This window comes from Alternaria rosae, assembly GCF_020736505.1.
Source record: "Alternaria rosae strain MPI-PUGE-AT-0040 chromosome Unknown BKA58scaffold_2, whole genome shotgun sequence".
Taxonomy (NCBI): domain Eukaryota; kingdom Fungi; phylum Ascomycota; class Dothideomycetes; order Pleosporales; family Pleosporaceae; genus Alternaria; species Alternaria rosae.
Window position 1 is genome coordinate 4,287,984 of NW_025763571.1, and position 19,099 is coordinate 4,307,082.

Here is a 19,099-nt window from a genome sequence, read left to right on the forward strand (position 1 = left end):
CCCCGAATGTTTTGGAAAGGTATCCCGTGATCGCAGGTTGAACACGAGATATCTGCACCGCGATTCTCAGAACAGAACATGGACGACGGACGTCTGACTTTTTTTTTGGGGGGGGGGGGGGGGGATGCGGAGGGACATGTACAGTAAAGGAGAAGAGGGGTGCAAGAAATCTCGAAGCTATGTACACGGCAGAGGCGCACCCTCAACGCATGATCCAAACTTGCAGGCTTTTGAATACTATGTGCTCTGCTACATGTCTTTGAAGTTTCCAAAAGCGATGTATTTGGTATGGACCATCATGCTCGGACTTTTGAGAAGAGAAGCCGTCATGTCTGCATCAGATGCAAGTTTTAACAAAAACGAGTTTTTTGTGACTCTTTTGTGATACGAACAGGATGCAGCAGACATCCTAGACACACAAGCTCAAAGATCCGAAGGCGGCCATGATGTATACGTCAGCGCGTTTGAAGTACAGCTCTCCAACATAACTTCGTATGTCTCTTCTGTGGTAGTCCGCGACAGGCAGACAGCGAAAAGACATGATGACCTAGTTTGCGTCTTTTTGAAGCAAGCCATATCTTCCTCTTCTCCAGTTTTTCATTTTGGTGTAAAAAGTTGAGTAATGGAAGAATGAAGACGGGTATGCCAGTGGTAATATTTAAACCCATGTCCACTAGCACAAAGCATCGCCATGGTGGTGTATGTAGCCATTTTTCATACTCAGCGATGCACAACCTAAGTTGCCGCAAACTCTTGATCATCAGATACTCTAGCCAGTCTTCTCGTTTCACATGGGTATCATGAGAAGTAGAGCGACGGTCATGTAGATCTTGAATGTATCTTTTGAGAATGTGGAATCGCATATGCTTCCATACTCGTCGTTCTGGCACATATAGGTGCTTGCAATTGGTTTGTGGAAATATTCCCGGCGAAGGGAAAGCACGAGGAACAGACATCTATTTCTTGTACGTGAATTTTGGGAAAGGCCATGATTTTGTTTATGACCACTTTTTGGTAACACGGAAGGCTTTTCGTATTCTTGCAAGAACAATGGAGAGAAGAGGCAACAGAAACTTGAATATCGTGAGCCGGGTCCACGACGGCGGACATGGCAAGAATAAGCGTAAGTTTGGGGTCGATCGAGGGGTCCGAAATCCACGGATCATGGGCTGCTCTGAAGGCGCTTTTGGAGATGTATGCGCATAGAAATCTGTCGATCGTGTTTTGAACAATAGAAAAGGGACGTGGACATAGTCCAGAATGTAATAGTTTTTGAGGCCAGGCCACATAGCCTTGACGAGGTTCCTTTTTGGAATAATGCAAAGGCAGTAGATGGGGAATGAGTTCTATGGGCAAGGAAATGGTGTTGTTATAGACGCAGTGCCAAGAGGACCGCGTTTGCGTGATCTTAGGAAGGCGTGATGGACACGATGGGACGGTAAGCTAGACAATTAGCGGGATACCCGGGTCTGTATACTATACCGACAACCCCCACAGACTGGTGAAGTAGCGTAGTCAACATGTAGCGAGCAAATGCTCACTGCAGAGAAACAATAGGAACAACTGCACGCGATGAAAGAGGCGTAGAAATAGTATTTGGGTATCAAAATGCGCACCGATATGTGGCCAAAGCCGACAGAAAACGCAGAGTACAAAAAGAATGTGGCCGAAGCCAAAGAAACAACGGCCGTGACAAACGTAGTAAACACCCGCAATTGCTCGCTCCATCACTTGTACTGATACTCGTTCTCGTCGTCACTGTCATCTTGTCTTTCGAGCTCGTCTTCAATTTCCTCATTCAGTAGGAGGCCCATATCGTATGTCTTCTCCCTAATCTCATCCGCCTCTTCCCTGCCCACTGAACAGTCGTCCATGATGAGCAGGATCGCTACCTCAGGTACCATGACGGCTTGTACAAAGGCCGCAATACCCGATCCTTGCACGACGCGATCCTTGCAGTTCTTCATCTCGACCTTGAGAGTATCCATGACGCTTTCTGTGATGACGCGACGGCCGTGGGGACCATAGTAACCGGGGTAAGCGGCCTTTTCGTCAAGAGCATACGACTCCAGTTCCTCTTGTACATCTTCAGCCAGATCTGTTCGTCTCGAGGGTACGGCGGCTGCCTTTCCAGTCAGTGCCAACGGTTCGTAACGATCCCTGTGTATACTGGACCGTTCGTTGTTGAGTATCTGTAACAGAGTCGTCTTGTTCCTGCGTATCCGTCTCGGAAGCGATTTCCAGTCGATATCCGGGTACCCTTTCTGTGTGTATTTCTTCTGTGCTGACTTCTTCTTGTGCGCATGGCAGAACGCAGACTTGTTTCTCACAGTCTTGTCCTTTCCTTTCCAGAAGTTCCAGTATTCGTCCTGCTCGACTGGCTTCGAACATAATGTGCATCGTGAGCCTTCCTCCTCTACCTGTGGAAGCTTCCCAATGTAACTGCTAATGTCGTCGAGGGCTTCTTGCGGTGCGCTGGAGTCTGGCTGTGAGGAAGGTGGTTCCTGATTTTCCTTCCAGCTGTTGAGTTGATCAAGGAGTTGGGCGGTTCTGGCTGCCTTTTCTGCTTTTTTCAGTGACTTGGGGCTCATTGAAGTGATTCCTAGTTCCTTGTCCAGCTCTTCGCCTTCGATTATCTTGGGTGTAGCATCACCGCCTTCGGTTTTTATGTCTTTCGCCTTCTTTTCTGGTCTACGCAGTCCATCGATATTGTTTTGTGGTCTGTCGCAGTCTTTTGGCAGCGCAAAGAGCTCCTCGTCGTCTATACCAATGGAACTTGCATCGCTCTCGTCACCAGCTTGTGATAGGCCACTCCGCAATTTACTCTTTGTTCCAAAGGCTTGCGCACCAGTCCTTACCGCTGCCTTCCCAAACTTCTTCGCAGGTGATGCTGCGTGTATATTCTTGATTTTCGAGCCATAGCCTTTGCCGTTCTTGTCATTCTTTTGTGACTCATACTCCATATCCCACTTGATGGGACCGCTGCTGACTGACCCTGCAGACGAGGCCGGAGTATTTTCTTTAGAATCGTCGAATATTGTCGTGGCTTTATGCGCTTGACCGCTCTGATACGTCCCTCTCGTAGGCGCACGTATCACTTCTATATTCTTTTTGACAGTCTTCTTTTGAGGCCTTCTCAGTACTGTATCCTCGGTAATCTTCGACGTAGGTATAGTGGGTTTTGAGGGTTGGACCGGTTGAGGTGGGGGAGGATGCGATTCATCGGAGGAGGATACGGGCTCGGCATTGATATCGATTTCTTCCTGCTGATTTGTAGATGACGTGTCGTCTTTCGCCTGTCTCTTGGGCGTCGGTTCTTCATGATCGTCCTCGCCAGCATGCCGCTTTCCACCAATGTTTCTTAACAATTTCGGCGCCTGCTTCGTCAGGTATACCATTGCCGCGCATCGATGAAGGAAACTGAACGAAAGGAAAAGATACAATGCGTCCTCGAGGCAATGCGATGTCGGCGCACGTGAATGTATAGTCTTCCCGAGACGGACTCGAGATCATGCAGCAACGCGCCTTCCGGCGTTCCACCCAACGCGAACACCGCGTTCGCGCTAGTCCGTCTTATCGATACCGCCCGAGCTCCGCCAAAAAAAGTTACCAGAACTTGCCAACTTGGTCGCAAACCCTCCCAAACAACACCAAACCCCCAGCATACCCTCACAATGGCTCTAGACGAAGCGCTCCAGCAGCCCTTGAACTTCACTGGTCATCGGCACATGATCTCGCGCCTCCTCCTGGCAACCCTCACCGGCCGACCCGTTCGCATCTCGCAAATTCGCTCTTCTTCGACCACACCCGGTCTAACACGCCATGAGACAAACTTCATCCGACTGCTCGATTCGGTGACGAACGGCTCGCAGGTTCAGTTCAGCATGACGGGTACGACATTAGTCTACAGACCGGGTCTCATCACCGGAAGTGCCGAGGGCCTAGGAGCCAGCGGCGGCGTAATCAGACACGAGATACCAGCAGAGTGCAGAAAGAGGGGCGTAAGCTGGTGGCTGATCCCACTATGTGTTCTCGCACCCTTCAGCAAGGGAAACATGAACGTTGTCTTCCACGGCGAAGGCTGCGTAACAGCCTCCACAATCGCCGGCGACGTCTCCGCCGACACCGTACGCACAGCAATCCTCCCTCTGTACAAAAACTTCGCAATCGAGCGAAACATGGAATTGCGCATCCTCAAACGCTCTTCCGCCCCCGCAGGAGGCAAAGGCGCAGGCGGCGAGGTACAGCTGGTATTCAACCACCAAGTCCGCCTTCCCAAGACACTCCACCTGCTGAACCCCGGACGAGTCAAGAAGATAAGAGGTGTAGCATACTGCGTCGAAGTCCCGAAGAGCAACAACGAGCGCATGACCTTCACCGCGCGAGGGATCCTCAACAAATTCGTCCCAGATACCTACATCTTCTCCGACGCAAGCGCCGCGCCCTTAATACCTACAAACGCCAAAGGCCACTCCAGCGGAAAAGTGAAGGGCGCCGTGGGTTTCGGAATCAGTCTCGTGGCGGAAACCAGCACGGGATGTATATACTCCGCAGACGTTTGCTCACCACCCGACGGTGGCGTACCTGCAGACGAAATCGGCAAGCAGTGCGCATACCAGCTTCTCGAGAAGATATCGCAGGGAGGATGTGTAGAGAATGTCGCGGCACCTACTGTTCTCATGCTCATGGCTATGGGCAGTGAGGATGTGGGTAGAGTGGCGCTGGGCAAGGATATACTGGGCAGCGAGGAAATCATACAACTCGCGCGTGACTCCAAGGTGTTCGGCGGTAGCGCATGGGGCTTCAGGGAGGCAGGAGGCGAGAGGGAAGAAATCGTCGTTAGTGTTGTAGGAAGGGGAGTAGGCAATGTGGGACGAAAGGTGGCTTAGATTTCTTCAGTTTGGGAAAAAGTTATGAGCGCAAATATGATACCCCCAATTTCTCATAATCTATCTTGGTCTGATGATACTACTTCTCGTAGTGCATGTACTTCGTGTGGGCGTCACCGAGAGACAACCAGGTAGATACTTGTCTAAGCAAAGAAGAGACGCCACCCAATGATCTGATTGGCATAAAACCACTGTACAAAAAAGCCAATGCTAACGATGGAGACGTTCCTACTGCCTCTTTCCCGCCGAGCTCGCTCCACTACCGCTGTCCTCATCGCTGTCCTCATCCTGATCCTGAGCGTACTTCTCGTTAAACCTATCCTGGTCCCGATACGGGCCTTCACTGCCCTCGTCATCACTCAGCAAGTCTTCATCAGACTCGCCGGCAAAAGCATCATACAACTCTCCACCCCGCTTCGCCCGCTTCTTCCTGCCGGCAGCACCAGAAAGCAAGCCCGCATCGTCTCTATCTTCGTTGTCGTCGAGGACTTCGAACTCATATGCGTCGCGCGAGTCCTTCATACGCTTGCGCCTAGCGATGAAGAAATAGGTACCGAGACCAGCCATGAAAACAATAATCAGGGCGAGAGCGCCGTATATCCAGATTTGGGTGCGCTTCGACACGCCGAAAGTGGGGAAGGGGTTGGGTAGGAAGTTTTCAGATGGACCAGCAGACGCCGTGGCACTGGCACTCGCAGTAGCCGGAGTCGTCGTCTGCACACCGCTGTTAGCTGGTGTCTGAGAGGGCTTCTGGTTTACGGGACGATCGGGGTGGTCGTCGGGGATAGATGTCATGGTAGGTGCGGTACCACTGGGTATGGCAATACTAGTAGTATGCGCCGGATGATCATCAATCTTATCGTGATCGTCATCGTCGTGCTCGTCGGGGATGGGGCGGAGTTTGGCTTTGGAGGCGTCGATGCATTCGCCCCAGAGGCGGAGCTTCCAGTCGGTAAAGGTGCCCGTCTTCATGTTGCCGGATTTGACGTCTTTGACTATGACGGTCCAGTTTCCAATGGCGTTTTCACCCCAGTGGGCGACGGACATGAAGGTCCAGTCAATGTAGCCGTATGGCGCTTCGTCATCGCGGCGTGCGGTGGAGAGGTGCGAAACCATGCCGCTTGGAGATCGGAGTTCGACACTGAGATCGCCGCGGCGCTCGTGCTCTACGTTCATGGTGAGCGTGATATGCTCAACACGAGCAAAGTTGGCTTTCTTGAGCATGTCTTCCTTGACTTCAAAGACACTGGCGAGGCCCTGATTGCCTTCGGGGATCGCCTTCTTTACGTGCATCCAGGGCGAGTAGAACCATGCTTGGGGCTTGACGAGCTCCCACTCCTTTGCCTTCTCTACAATGGCGTAGGCATCGAGCTTTCCGTATCCGAATTGATGGCTGAACATGCGATCGATCGAGGTCTTGGTCCAGTCGCTGGGCGTGTCGAAAGGAACAGCTGTCATGACGGCGAGCCATTGCATGTCGCGCCATGTCAACTCAGGACGGGCCTGAAGCGCAAGAGCAAATACTCCTACGCCAATGGGTCCGGCAGCCGATGTGCCTCCGTGCTGGCTAGTGCACTTGTTTGCGCCAACGTCTGTTGTGTGGATGGCATCGCCGCCGCCGCTGCTGTATGTTACAACCAACTGTGCGGAGCAGGCCTCAGAGTAGTATGGGTGCCCGTTGTTCTGATCGATGGCGCCGACGGTGATACTGTAGATGCTGTTGGTGTAACCGTCGAAGTTGCAGTTGTCGTCGCTCGCAGCACCATTGCCTGCGGCGAAGACGTAGATGGATCCCTTTCCGCCACGGCCCTTTTGAACAGCAGTGACCATGGCCTTCTCAATGAGGATGCCTGGAGCTTGCATGGTCTTACCATCGTCAGGTGGGCCCCACGAACACGAGTAGATGTCGTTCTGCTGCATCTCGAAGTTTATTGCGAGTGCCTCGTCGAGATCTGTAATGTCGCCCGAAAGGATGCGCACGCCCGAGATCTTCGCGTCGTAGGCAAGTCCGACACCACAGGCGTCGTTCCTTCCGGCGGCGATTTCTCCAGCGCATCGTGTGCCGTGTCGGTCGTCGGAGAGCTTCGGGGTGGGGAGGTCTTCGTGGTCGTTGTAATCGTGGGAGCCTGCAGCGAAGAAGTTGTCTTTGAGGTCGTTGCTGGTGTAGTCCAGGCCATCGTCGACAACGCATGCGGTAACGCCTTCGCCGGTGATGTTCTGCAGCCACACACCGGTGACGTTGATGTCGTTCCCGGGCGTCTTGACATTGAAGATGTGCCATTGCTCCTCGAAGATGGGGTCCTTGATTTGCAGCTGGCTCGCTACTTCCCGCTGAGCTTTGATGGCATCCGTAACAGGGGGCCCCCGTTCCGGCAGTTCTGGGATGACGCTGCGCTTCCAGTGCCGCGCCTTGATCTTTTGCTTTTGAGTGAAGTGGACGCTGTCAAGAGGATGATACTCGGGGCCGACTTCTCGTTTCCGCCGCCGCCTCTTCAGTTCTTGCTGTGCGTCGTCTACGATGTCGTTCTCGTGCTTGGGAGCCTTGAAGACATGGTGGTCTTCGAGTGTGCCGAAGGGGCCCTCATACGTCAGACCGAGATGCGCGGCGAGGTCTGAGGGCGATGCGGAGGGGGAGATGTGGATGGCATAATAGTCGTGGCTCGAGTAGTTGCGGGGTGGGAGGTGCTTTCCCGCAGTAGCAAGTGTGGCCGCGGTCAGCAGGCTCCAAAAGTGAATGCGCATGGCGGAGGCGCCGAAAGGGTATTATATGCAGCCGGCTGCGGTCATGTATCGTGTAGGGTCGTAGGGCGTGACGTGGCAGCAGGCGACCGTGCCGCGTGCGGAAAGAGTATGCGTAGGTGGGTGGTGAGGATACCGCGGGCGGCGAGTCGAAAGGGTAGTGGTATTGAGCTTATTGAGGAGACTGATTACGACGACAGGGTATTAGATGGACCAAATGCCTATGCGCGCGCTGAGTGCAGTGCGCCGGGTGGAACAATACAGGCGTAGTGTGAAAGAAGAGGAAGAAAGCACCTGGGGCGTCGAGTCGAGGAAGTCGGCGACTGAAACGTTGATGTTTGACACTTCTCTGGCTTCTTCGCATGCAGGTGCCTGTATTGAGACCCCCGAGACGCCTTCCCCTTGTGGCCCTAGTGGCCGCCGCCCTTGCCTTGCCGGTCGCCGTGTGGAGGATGCCTGTCTGTCCAAGATCTTGCCGTCGAGCCCCAGCCTCCTCTACCGCGCCCGCCACCACCATTCTGTGATATGTGCTGGCCATGGATAACTGCCTCGACCCTGCATCCGTACCGCTCTTCCTATGTCCTTGCACTTAGCATCTCTTCGTTTTCCCGCGACACATCGTTGTCATTGCGCCGTCCATCTTCGCTACCGCATATTGCACCCCAGCACACCTCCGCCGCATCTCCGCACCCGACATTCTTAGGTAGCTACCGCCACGCAGGACTGCAATTGAGACGTGTATCTAAGACCGGATGTGATAGTGTAACCTAGCTACATAGATGCGCCCGACCTAGTGTCGTCCCATCTCCCACAGGACGGTGACACGCCCCGCTTGCTTCACCGTAACCATTACCGATCCCATGATCTCGTCGCATCATGGAAAACAATAGGAACAGCGGCTCCTTCGAATCGCGGGCCGTCAATCCTACTCTACTTGAAGTTCCAGACAGCAATCCCCAGAAGCGCAAATCCTACCGCCGCCCAGCTGATGCACAACCCGCAGGCGCATCCCCACTAGAGCCCGACATGTCCAACAACGTATCCAGCAACACTGCGCGCCCTGTCGCAACTGTGCCCTTGAACGGCAATGTCACCATTGGCAGCGGGCAGAGGCGGCGGCAGAGCAGGCACATACCGCCCCCGACAACAGGCGCAACGAGCGAATCCGTGCCAGCTGCCCCAGAAGTACCTCGTGCGCCGCCCTCCTCATACAGAGACCCGTATGCCAGAGGGGTCAAAGTGCCCGCGCGCTCAAGCTCTGGCCGATCGCGCGACCCAGCCATCCAATTGAACCCGAGCAGACAACAGGCGACTATACAGACAGCAGCCAACAGACTGTACGAGCTGCGGTCACCACCCTATGCGCCAGCCGAACCATTGGCGGGGACCGTCCAGCGACGCGGCTCTCAGCGCAGACCCTCTGTGCCCGACCGATCGCCCCTGCAAAAGTTGGAGGGGAAGCTAGACGATATCAGCAAAGAAGAGAGAAGAGCACGGATACTCGAGGCAGAACTGGCCGCGCAAGAGAAGGCTGAGGCGGAGATGCGAGAAAGACGTGCGCAAAAGCAACGCGTCGTGTCTGTGCCCATACCGGAGAAGTCATCCAGCGCTTCTGCCCCGACCAACAACGGCAGGCGCCAGGTGTCCATGCCATTCCAGGATAAAACTATGTCCCCGCCAATGTCCCCACCCATGTCGCCGCCCATGAGCGACCTGGAATCAGACGACGGCTATGCCTATGACCTTAGCGACCCATGGCACCCCTCGGATGCGCAAGGTGGCGCAGTTCAGTCCGTTCAGCATGTGCCCATGCAGAAGGCTCAGGTTGTTCCCATGGCCTACCAGCCGGTACCTCATACTGATGCTGCTGTACCGCGAAGTAGCAGCTTGAAGGGAAAGGAACCAGCGGGTTCACGGAAATCTGGCAGCTATAGCGATCGTAGCATGCTGCCTTCGCAGAATATGCCCAGGAAGCCAGTAGCCAACCCCGCGGGACTTGGCCTGGTAGGTGTCCGCGATACTTCGACACCCTCTGATGTATCTCGTTCGGAGAGCAAGAGGGGCCAGGGGAAAAGAGACAGCCGAGGATTCATGGCTGCACAGATGGAAATGCAGCAAAACGCTATCGACTACAAAGGATCACCACGAGAGAACGATACTCAGCACCTGCCACGCAAGATCCCTCCCGTTCCCCAGACCGTTCAGGTACCGCCTATCCCGCCAGTCCCTCAGACCAATCGCAAGAGCGTCATGTTCTCCGAATCTGAGTCGGACCTAGAGCAGCACGATCCTGAGAAGAAACATCGCTACTCCCGCCATCACAGCGAGCCGGAGAGGACCTACACACCCGCGCCTATGCTCGAGGAATGGAGAAGTGCGCCGATTGGTCTCCTCACTGCAGATGACCTAGATCTGGACGCTCCAGCCAAAGCCAACAGCGGCAACAAGGCATGGTGGGAAGAGAGCAAAGCCTCCCGACGAAGGCGTTCCAGCGGACATGCGGAACCAACATATGATGGCTATGCCGACGATACTCCTATACAGACTGCTTTCAATCCGCCACTGTATCTCAAGTGTGGGCCGCTCTTACGCTACACCGGTCTACGGAGAGATCGCAGCGTTCCCGGACGTGAGCGTGAGATTTGGCGTGGCAGTATCATGATTGTTACTGTCGACGCCTCTTCTTCGTATTCCAAACCGCCGACGTTGCGATTGTTCAAGCAGCCAATGGACATACTTCCTCCTCCGCCGGAAGAGATCAGTCAGGACCAGCTGGACCCATCCTACGTCGATCCCATCGAAGGCCAGATAAAAGTGTCGCGTACCGGCAAAGCGCTATACGTCAAACCGGTTGACGAACTCGCCGAGGACGAGGATCTGTCGCGCATCGAGGACGACACTGGCTTGTTCTCCATGACGCGAAGCTCAACAAATGGATCGGGTTCTAAGTCAACCCGCATCCACAAGAAGGACGGCGAGAAGCTTGGCAAAGTCCGTGATTTCCCCGGTATACGCCTATACGCTGAGCGAGGCGTGACCTTCTGGCGCTTCAACATTGAGGTCGAACTTGGTAGTACTCAGACACGCATTGCCTACAAGATCAACCAAGGTCCTGCCATCGGCTTCTGGGTCCCAGCCAAGGGAGAGTCTATGAACATCATGTTCCACAGCTGCAACGGCTTCTCAGCCACTGTGGAAACTAATGAGTTCTGTGGTCCAGACCCGATGTGGCGCGATGTACTGAACACGCACCAAACCCGCCCATTCCATGTGATGATCGGTGGAGGTGATCAGATTTACAACGACGCTGCAATGAGGCAAACGACCTTGTTCAGACAATGGACAGAAAACAGGAATCCTATGCACAAGCACCATCAGCCATTCTCTGAGGAGATGCAGAACGAGCTGGAACAATTCTATCTCGATCGGTATGCGATGTGGTTCTCACAGGGTTTGTTTGGCATGGCCAACTCACAGATCCCAATGGTCAATATCTGGGATGACCACGACATCATCGACGGCTTCGGATCATACCCTCATCACTTTATGCAAACACCAGTATTCACCGGTGTCGGTGCTGTTGCCTTCAAGTACTACATGCTCTTCCAACACCAGTCTGTACCCGCCGAAACCGACAAGACCGAACCATCATGGGTACTTGGAAAGAGCCCTGGTCCGTATATTAAAGAGCGCTCTCGAAGCGTCTTCATGCAACTAGGTCGTCAAGTAGCCTTCCTCGGTCTCGACTGTCGTACAGAGCGACAGCGTGACGAGATCCTCACCGAAGACTCCTACGACATCATCTTCGATCGTCTTGAGGATGAGATTATCAAGGGGGAGACCAAGCACTTGATTGTTCTTCTTGGAGTACCCATTGCCTACCCCCGCTTAAACTTCCTCGAGAACATTCTCACGAGCAGGCTCATGGATCCTCTCAAGGCTCTTGGTCGCGCGGGAATGCTAGGCAACTTCGTCAACAAGTTCGATGGAGGAGTCGAGATCTTGGATGACTTAGACGACCATTGGACAGCCAAGCACCACAAAGAAGAACGCAATTGGTTCATCAAAGAGCTGCAACATATTGCTTCGACAAAGTCTGTGCGCGTTACTATACTCGGTGGTGACGTTCATCTGGCGGCAGTCGGACAGTTCTACAGCAACAAGAAGCTGAACGTTCCGAAGGATAAAGATCACAGATATATGCCGAATGTTGTGTCTTCCGCCATAGTCAACACACCGCCTCCGGACGTGATGGCAGATATCATCAACAAGCGCAACAAGATACATCATCTCGATTCAGATACAGACGAAGACATGATCCCCCTCTTCACTCATGGCGTCGACGGTAAGAAGAGGAACAATACACATTTGCTACCCCACCGAAACTGGTGCAGCATTCGAGAGTACAAGCCAGGATCTTCGCCACCAGGAACGCCATCGCCACCCACGACCCCTGCGAACGGACCGCGCATGGGGAGAACAATGTCAGACTTTGCACCAGGGCAGCTGGTGAGAAGACTCAGTGGTCAACAGAGAAGACCTTCGGTAAGAGGCCGCGGACCACCTGTGTCTTATCGCAACAACCCTTCATACGCCGCGGCCGATGAAATTCAGATCGGTCACCACCAACCACAGTCTTCATTCTCGCCCGACCGATCAGAGCCAGAGAGACCCACTCGTTCGCGACGCAATTCTCTGACATCGCTCTTCCGTCGCCGTGCGTCAGTAGATGTCGCCCGTCCTGACACGTCTGAGACTGCAACACCACCCTTGAGCCGGCACAGTGTGTCTCAAGATCGACCCTCCACCTTCCATCGCCGACCTAGCGTACTGACCAAGAAGACTGAGCGACACCATGGCCCATATGTCAACCTTGAGGGTGGTCTTGACATCTGCCTCAACGTCGAGGTGTCACAGCATGACCCGGCCGGTATCACAACGCCATACAGACTGCTCGTGCCAGCACTTACCTATGTTGAGCCTGAGGAGGGCGTTGTCGAAAAAGAAAGGGGTAGATCCCGTGGTTTCTTTGGCTCTTTCGGTGGCAAGCGCAAAGCGACGATCGGCGATGATGGAAATTCCATCTCCGGCAGCGAAAGCGGAAGTGAGCTTGGGGAGATGTCTAGTGAAGAGGAAGAAGAGCGTACGCAGCAAAGGTACAAGGTCGGACCTCGGATAGTCATGCCGAGTATGGGATCTCAGAACAGGCGTGGCTCTGAGCCTGCCCCTGTCACTGCCATCGGCCCTGCAGCTCCCGTTCCCACTGCCCGTGAGAATCGTCTTAGTTCAGGCTTCCATGCTAATGCAGCTGCAATTGTAGCTCCGAGCCAAACGAATGGAATTCCCCGTGACTTCGTCCCAGAAAGTCAAGGACGACGAAGCTTGGATGCAGCTGCGGGTACCTCGTCTAGAGCTGCTGCCTGGGACAACGCGGCCGGAAAACGGCACGTCAGCATGCCGGTAGCTCCTCCCGCTACCCAGACTGCGACCCAAGCGACCGCGATGCCATCCCGCTCCACCTCCACGCGCAAGCAGCCTACCTATAACTCGTCTCACAAGTCGCAACTCCCTGCACCTTCGCCAGAGGTAGAGCCAAAAGTGCAGCGAAGATCTATGGGTGGTATTCTGAACCAACACTCGCACGACAAGAAGTGGGAGCATGATGCTCATGTGGCCGCTCATACACCTGCACAAACACAAAGGAAGGTGAAGAGGGAATCATACCCACCACATCCAGCAATCGTCGGCGCCGGACCAAACTCACCCTACTCACGAGACGGACAAGGTCTCCAGGCGCGACAAGACACGGCCGGCGGTGACTATTTCTCCAGCGGTGGTCGAGATGGCAAGACGCATCCTGCCACAGCACCACGTCAAGTTGTCGACCCAGAGTACACTGAGAAACCTGTCCAACGTGCCGATTACGCCGCACAACCACAACGTGGCGGTTACGACCGTACCTCTTCCTACCCAGCCTACCCACAACGCAACGGCAGTGCGGGAGTAGGAGCAAAGTACCTCGGCGGAGGCAGGTATGAAGATGAAGATAGCTTCGATAGCGCCGACGACGACGAGGGCAGTCTCAGCGGACAGGAGCAGGAGATGAGCCAGGAAAGCTTCGTGCTGCCGAAGCGTAAGAAGAAGTGGCAGATTTGGAAGTAATGGGTGAGGAGGGATTGTATTGACTGATTCGATGCGATCATTCGTCTGGTTAGACGCGGATTGGATTGGTAATGAGATTACGATTTGGGTCCATGACTGGTTCGGGCTTTCCGCCTAGGGTACATAATGACGGCGCAGCGTATACCATGGTGTGTTTAGCGAGTTTTAGAATAGCGAGTCCTTTTCTCTTCTCAATCCAATATTCTAATACAGTATTTCGGTATCCTCCAAGGTGTCGTGTGCGTCGGTGAAAAAGCTGGAATTACGACTTATCGCCAGTGAGCTGGCGTTCCGATTGGTCGTCAATGAGAATGAACCAAAGTTCGAATATCTCAACCGTAGTACGCCTCGAGCATGTGACACTGCTGGTGAATAGGCGCATATACAAGCCGGATGCAATACGACACGCATCCCAGCAACATTCTTATGATCCGAAAATAAGCCTGCCGAGTACACCAACCTCTTTCGAAAACTTTCATTGCCGATAACTTGCACTGTTCACTCCAGCCTTCATGCGAACACAAGAGACAGCCTTGCCAACAAGACGCACCGTGTCTCTCAAAGCCCGACCTAAAATCCGCTTCACCCCCAAGATGCTCAATCAGGAAGCCAAAAAGGCCCAGCCCACGCAAGAAATGTTGGATTTCGACATACAAAACTCTTCGGATTCGGCCTTCTTCAGCTTGCCTAGCGATATTCGTAAGCGCATTTACGAATACGTGTTTACGGCGGGTGAAGTTATTCAACTTCTTCCCTTTAATGCGGATCTCGAACGAGAAACACGGGTAGAGGAAGAGGAAGAGGAAGATGAGACGATGAACATGGCTATGGATATGGAGTTGGATATCGACGAGATGATGGTGGTTTTGGATATCAACGATACCTTCGACGACCTTTTCTCTCACCAACAACGCGAAGACGAAAACGCGAAACCCCTTCACCGCTATACTCACATCCAGACAATTCTAACTTGAAACCCATCTTCTGCCTTTCTACCACAACAACATTTACTGCTCTGATATGTGGTATCTCGCCACCATCTTGCGCCGTCTCTCGTCTGTACAGACATCGTCGATCCGCGTACTAAAGATTCAGTGGGCGACCGCGCATTCTGCGGTGCGAGAGTACGCAAATTCATCTGGTGAATTTGGACTAGTTGGATCAGCGCTGCGTATGTTGGATAAACTGGAGAGGGTAGTTGTGAATTGGGAGAGGAAGCGGAGGCTCTTTCCCGATAAGAAGACGGTGGAAATGGCGCTTAGTGGGTTGGGTGGGAGAAAGTTGGTTGTTTCGTTTGAGAGGGTTGGGGAGGAGTATCGAGTGGATAGGGTACAGCGGAGGGAAGAGGTTCAGCGGGCGGACACGGTAATGGACTGGGTGATGCCTGCTTCGGATGAATGAGATGGAGAGGAAGGTGTGCTGGTGGATGGAGAGCAAGAGTAGAGAGAAATATCCTCATACGCTTTGACATGGTTGCATGTCTGTACCTAGGTAGTTGTTCGCCTAGTAAGCTGTCTTCCTACTCTGTAATAATAACACATGTACATGCTGCTGTGCGCTTGATAGATGTCGCTCTTCCTTATAATGCACAGTGGTGTCGACAGAGATCAGGATAAGTGTGAAGTAGCATAACGCTCTTTGTATGCTGAGCCTACGCACATTCAAGTCTGCCGCGAGTCTTTGGATATGCAAAGATCAGTACCACGCAAGGGTGACCCCGCAAGCAAAAGATAAGACCCGCAAGCACAAGGAGTCTACAAAAAGAGCAAAAAAAGGTGAGAGATCACTAGTCCTGGTGGGGCTGGAAGAACTGTTAGTAAAGGAAATCAAATCGCAGTTGTCTGGAAATCACGTACTTCGAACCCACGGCATCCGCATAACCTGAGATGAGGTCATAAGAGTCTGACGAATCTTATAAGAACGGCGCGCTACCACTGCGCCACAGGACTTTGTTGTCCCTGGACTTGTTTTTGGACGTTTTTGAAATTAGAATACTTATGACGTGAGGGTATGTATGGGAGAATGCTGACTGCAGCCGGTACTCAAAGATCGGGACCGTTGTACATCGCACAGATATCATAGGCGGGGCAATGCAAACGTCGGTGAGTGATGACACAAAGAAGGCCGCTAGCCGGTGGGGTGGCTGGCGCCCGCACGCGTGAGGGGATCGGCCAACCACATCCGACCGTGAGACATCTACCACGGTGCTCCCTTCCACGTTCCTTGCTTCACATCTATCACAAACACTTACTTGTCGGATATACGCGTTGCTAATATTCTGAGAGAAGCCCATCGTTCTGTAAGTCATGGTTTCAATACTTCTTCATCGATCCGTAAACGCCCTTCATCATACGTGGCGGGTGTCCGAGGTCCTTGCTTGTTTGGGTGTATGATGCTCAGCAACGAGACACTGGCCATTAGCAAAGCCACCTACACTCGTCAATCAATGATCTGCTTTATGGTCTGATGGTCTTGTTCCTCCCTAGCATTCCGAGGACGGGTCTACTACGTACACGGTGTCTGCGCAGTCAGATCCACACCGCTTCGGAACGTCTCCAACACGGAATGAACCTACATCTCAACAGAATGGTTTAGGACCTGACCGTGAGAATTAACACATCCTAAGCACCCGACTGACATGTTACAAAGGTACCTTCTCTTGAGCCAAACACCATCATGACTATCAGGGCCTCCAAGTTCACACCCGAGGTGCTGCTAGAAGCGCCTCGCCGTTCCGGTGGTGTCCCGAATGCCGATGCATCAAAAGTCATATACGCAGTATCGACATACAGCTTTTCGGAACATTCGAAGAAATCCGAGATTCGTGTGTTAGATGCTGCAAGCCAGCAGACCAGTCTTGTAACAGATGATGCGTCCTTCAGCGAGCCTTCATGGCTTGACGATGAGACCGTGCTACTGATGAAGTCGAACGATGATGGTACTACGAAGATGGTCGTTGGCTCTCCATACAACTTCGAGAAGACGTAGGTTCATTACCCGCCATATGAGATTGCGACCGCTAAACGACTTTCAGCAAACATACTGCTGTACATATCGACGGCCCAGTAAGCGACGCTAAGATATATGCCCTTGGTGATGATACTTTCGGCTTCGCTGTAGTCGGTAAGGCGAAGCCAGATGGCACGCTATTCAACCCCGAGCTGGCCGAGAAGCCACATTCATCAGGCAAGCTATACAGGTCCGGGTTTGTTCGTCACTGGGATCATTACGTGACGGAGAACCGGAACGCGATCTGGCTTGGCAAGTTTATCTTGAAGGAGTCGGAGAAGTCTCAAGATACAGGTGCCAATCCCGGGTATCCTTTAGTAAATGCACTGAAGGGAACGGAGTTGGAGTCACCGATTGAGCCCTTTGGTGGTAAGGATCATTTCGACATATCCAAGTATGGCCTTGTCTTCACAGCGAAAGATCCTGGTCTGAACCCTGCGACACACACGAAGACGAACATTTACGTTTCCGCATCTGAAACTTTCTGGGATGATCTTCACTTCAAAGACCAGCCACAGATCCAAAACGTAACCATAGAGGATTTCGAGGGTGCTAGCACGTCTCCTGTCTGGTCGAACTCGCGTGGCATGATTGCTTTTCTCTCCATGAAGACCGATGGCTACGAGTCAGACAAGAACCAGCCCTTCATCATCCATGATTACAAGAAACCTTCAGAGGTCACCCTGCTCTACGGATCTGAAGACGGCAAGGGCAAATGGGATCGAAGCCCACAGTCCATAGCTTGGAGTCCCGACGACTGGCGCCTTTACTTCACCGCCGAATCACATGGCCGTGGAAACCTTTACAGCGCTGGGCCTCCCAAACCTGGTGGGGAGAAAGAGCCCTTACCATCACTCCTGGTCAAGGGTGGGACTATCGGCTCAGTACAGGTGCTCAAGAACGGCGATCTCTTCTTGGCATCCACCAGCTTGATCGAGAACTCCCTCTACTCACTGGTCCCACTGAGCACACAAAACAAAGTCACTTCCGTCTACGATCTCCCCATCGACGATCGGCCATACGATTCCGACCCCGATCATCTAACAACCAAGTACATCTCCTCAAACACTCGTGCTGGGTCCATGTTTGGTCTGTCGCGCCACCAGATCGACGAAATTCACTGGGATGGTGCTGCGTCTGGTACCAAAGTCCACGCTTGGGTTATTAAGCCCAGCAACTTTTCGTCTGGGAAGACATATCCACTCGCTTACCTCATTCATGGCGGACCTCAGGGTGCATGGACGGATGGATGGAGTACGCGGTGGAACCCCGCCGTATTTGCGGAGCAAGGCTATGTTGTCATCTGCCCGAACCCTACAGGAAGTACGTGAAGCCTATACTGTAAAACTTGTAGTGTATATTCTAACCTCATCTCTAGGCACATCCTACGGGCAAGCCTTCACCGATGCTATCCAAGGCCAATGGGGCGGTCTACCGTATGAAGACCTCGTGTTGGGCTTCGAATACATCAAGAAAAGTGTTGAATACGTCGACACGAAGCGTGCCGTTGCTCTCGGCGCCTCCTATGGCGGATACATGATGAACTGGATCCAAGGACACCCTCTTGGCCGCGAATTCAAAGCCCTAGTGACCCACGACGGCGTCTTCAGCATGTCCGGCCAGATGGCGTCTGAGGAGCTGTACTTCCCCTTCCACGACATCAAAGGAACGCTTTGGAACAATCCCGGGAACTGGGCCAAGTGGGATCCGTCCAGGTTTACGGAGAATTGGGCCACGCCTCAGCTGGTCATACATTCCGAACTGGATTACAGGCTCACCATCAGTGAGGGACTGGCAGCGTTCAACGTGCTGCAGTGTAAAGGGATAGAGAGTCAGTTCTTGACGTTCCCAGATGAGAATCATTGGGTGCTGAAGCCTGAGAATGGGCTCATGTGGCATACGGTTGTGTTGGATTGGATCAACAAGCATGTGGGATTGAAGGGGTACACGGAGGCTCGGAAGGCAGGAACCACCGAGTAGTATTTCGGTAGTGAGCTGTTACCATGTAGCACGTCCCTGTGGATTGAAGCTCGACATCGCCATGTATACGAATTCGATGTCTTGATTCTAAACGGCATATGAAGCTTGTGCGTACTCAAATTCTCCAACTGATTTTCCCGTGGTATATAAGTGAAACATTTGAGATTGGAATAATAAGCAAGTGAAAATAAATGCATGCGCTCAAAGTTCTCGTTGATAGTCAAGACGCGCTCGTATCTGTAGCGCGTAAGTAGCGTGAGGCTGCTCTTATCGATAAGGATCCTGGATTATTTTCTCGGGCATCGCGACGGCTCGAACTT

The 19,099-nt window shown here is 53.0% G+C and overlaps 5 protein-coding genes across 5 annotated transcripts; 3 read left to right on the plus strand and 2 right to left on the minus strand.

Annotated features, from left to right (window-relative positions):
* Positions 1 to 1,573: 1,573 nt before the first annotated feature.
* Positions 1,574 to 3,563, minus strand: BKA58DRAFT_378516 (RTC4-like domain-containing protein). The gene has a single exon (XM_046169702.1). The coding sequence runs from the start codon at positions 3,396 to 3,398 to the stop codon at positions 1,728 to 1,730; it is 1,671 nt and encodes a 556-aa protein (XP_046029869.1). The 5' UTR covers positions 3,399 to 3,563; the 3' UTR covers positions 1,574 to 1,727.
* Positions 3,564 to 3,623: 60 nt separating this feature from the next.
* BKA58DRAFT_378517 (RNA 3'-terminal phosphate cyclase/enolpyruvate transferase) lies at positions 3,624 to 4,923 on the plus strand. Its single transcript, XM_046169703.1, has one exon. It carries the CDS (start codon positions 3,675 to 3,677, stop codon positions 4,887 to 4,889), a length of 1,215 nt encoding a protein of 404 aa, XP_046029870.1. The 5' UTR covers positions 3,624 to 3,674; the 3' UTR covers positions 4,890 to 4,923.
* BKA58DRAFT_378518 (peptidase S8/S53 domain-containing protein) lies at positions 4,924 to 8,046 on the minus strand. The gene has a single exon (XM_046169704.1). The coding sequence runs from the start codon at positions 7,629 to 7,631 to the stop codon at positions 5,118 to 5,120; it is 2,514 nt and encodes an 837-aa protein (XP_046029871.1). The 5' UTR covers positions 7,632 to 8,046; the 3' UTR covers positions 4,924 to 5,117.
* Positions 8,047 to 8,104: 58 nt separating this feature from the next.
* Positions 8,105 to 14,010, plus strand: BKA58DRAFT_378519 (uncharacterized protein). The gene has a single exon (XM_046169705.1). It carries the CDS (start codon positions 8,505 to 8,507, stop codon positions 13,788 to 13,790), a length of 5,286 nt encoding a protein of 1,761 aa, XP_046029872.1. The 5' UTR covers positions 8,105 to 8,504; the 3' UTR covers positions 13,791 to 14,010.
* Positions 14,011 to 15,897: 1,887 nt separating this feature from the next.
* BKA58DRAFT_378527 (dipeptidyl-peptidase 5 precursor) lies at positions 15,898 to 18,957 on the plus strand. Its single transcript, XM_046169706.1, has 5 exons — positions 15,898 to 16,089; positions 16,277 to 16,379; positions 16,440 to 16,774; positions 16,825 to 18,122; positions 18,178 to 18,957. The coding sequence occupies exons 2-5, from the start codon at positions 16,356 to 16,358 to the stop codon at positions 18,777 to 18,779; spliced, it is 2,259 nt and encodes a 752-aa protein (XP_046029873.1). The 5' UTR covers positions 15,898 to 16,089; positions 16,277 to 16,355; the 3' UTR covers positions 18,780 to 18,957.
* Positions 18,958 to 19,099: the final 142 nt, after the last annotated feature.

Bases quoted from the DNA above. Each gene is read 5' to 3' on its own strand.
- BKA58DRAFT_378518 (XM_046169704.1), bottom strand. From the start codon at position 7,631: ATGCGCATTCACTTTTGGAGCCTGCTGACCGCGGCCACACTTGCTACT.
- BKA58DRAFT_378517 (XM_046169703.1), top strand. From the start codon at position 3,675: ATGGCTCTAGACGAAGCGCTCCAGCAGCCCTTGAACTTCACTGGTCAT.
- BKA58DRAFT_378527 (XM_046169706.1), top strand. From the start codon at position 16,356: ATGAACCTACATCTCAACAGAATG. The intron at 16,380-16,439 runs GTTTAGGACCTG...CATGTTACAAAG, and splicing joins ACCTACATCTCAACAGAATG to GTACCTTCTCTTGAGCCAAA. The intron at 18,123-18,177 runs GTACGTGAAGCC...CCTCATCTCTAG, and splicing joins CTGCCCGAACCCTACAGGAA to GCACATCCTACGGGCAAGCC.
- BKA58DRAFT_378516 (XM_046169702.1), bottom strand. From the start codon at position 3,398: ATGGTATACCTGACGAAGCAGGCGCCGAAATTGTTAAGAAACATTGGT.
- BKA58DRAFT_378519 (XM_046169705.1), top strand. From the start codon at position 8,505: ATGGAAAACAATAGGAACAGCGGCTCCTTCGAATCGCGGGCCGTCAAT.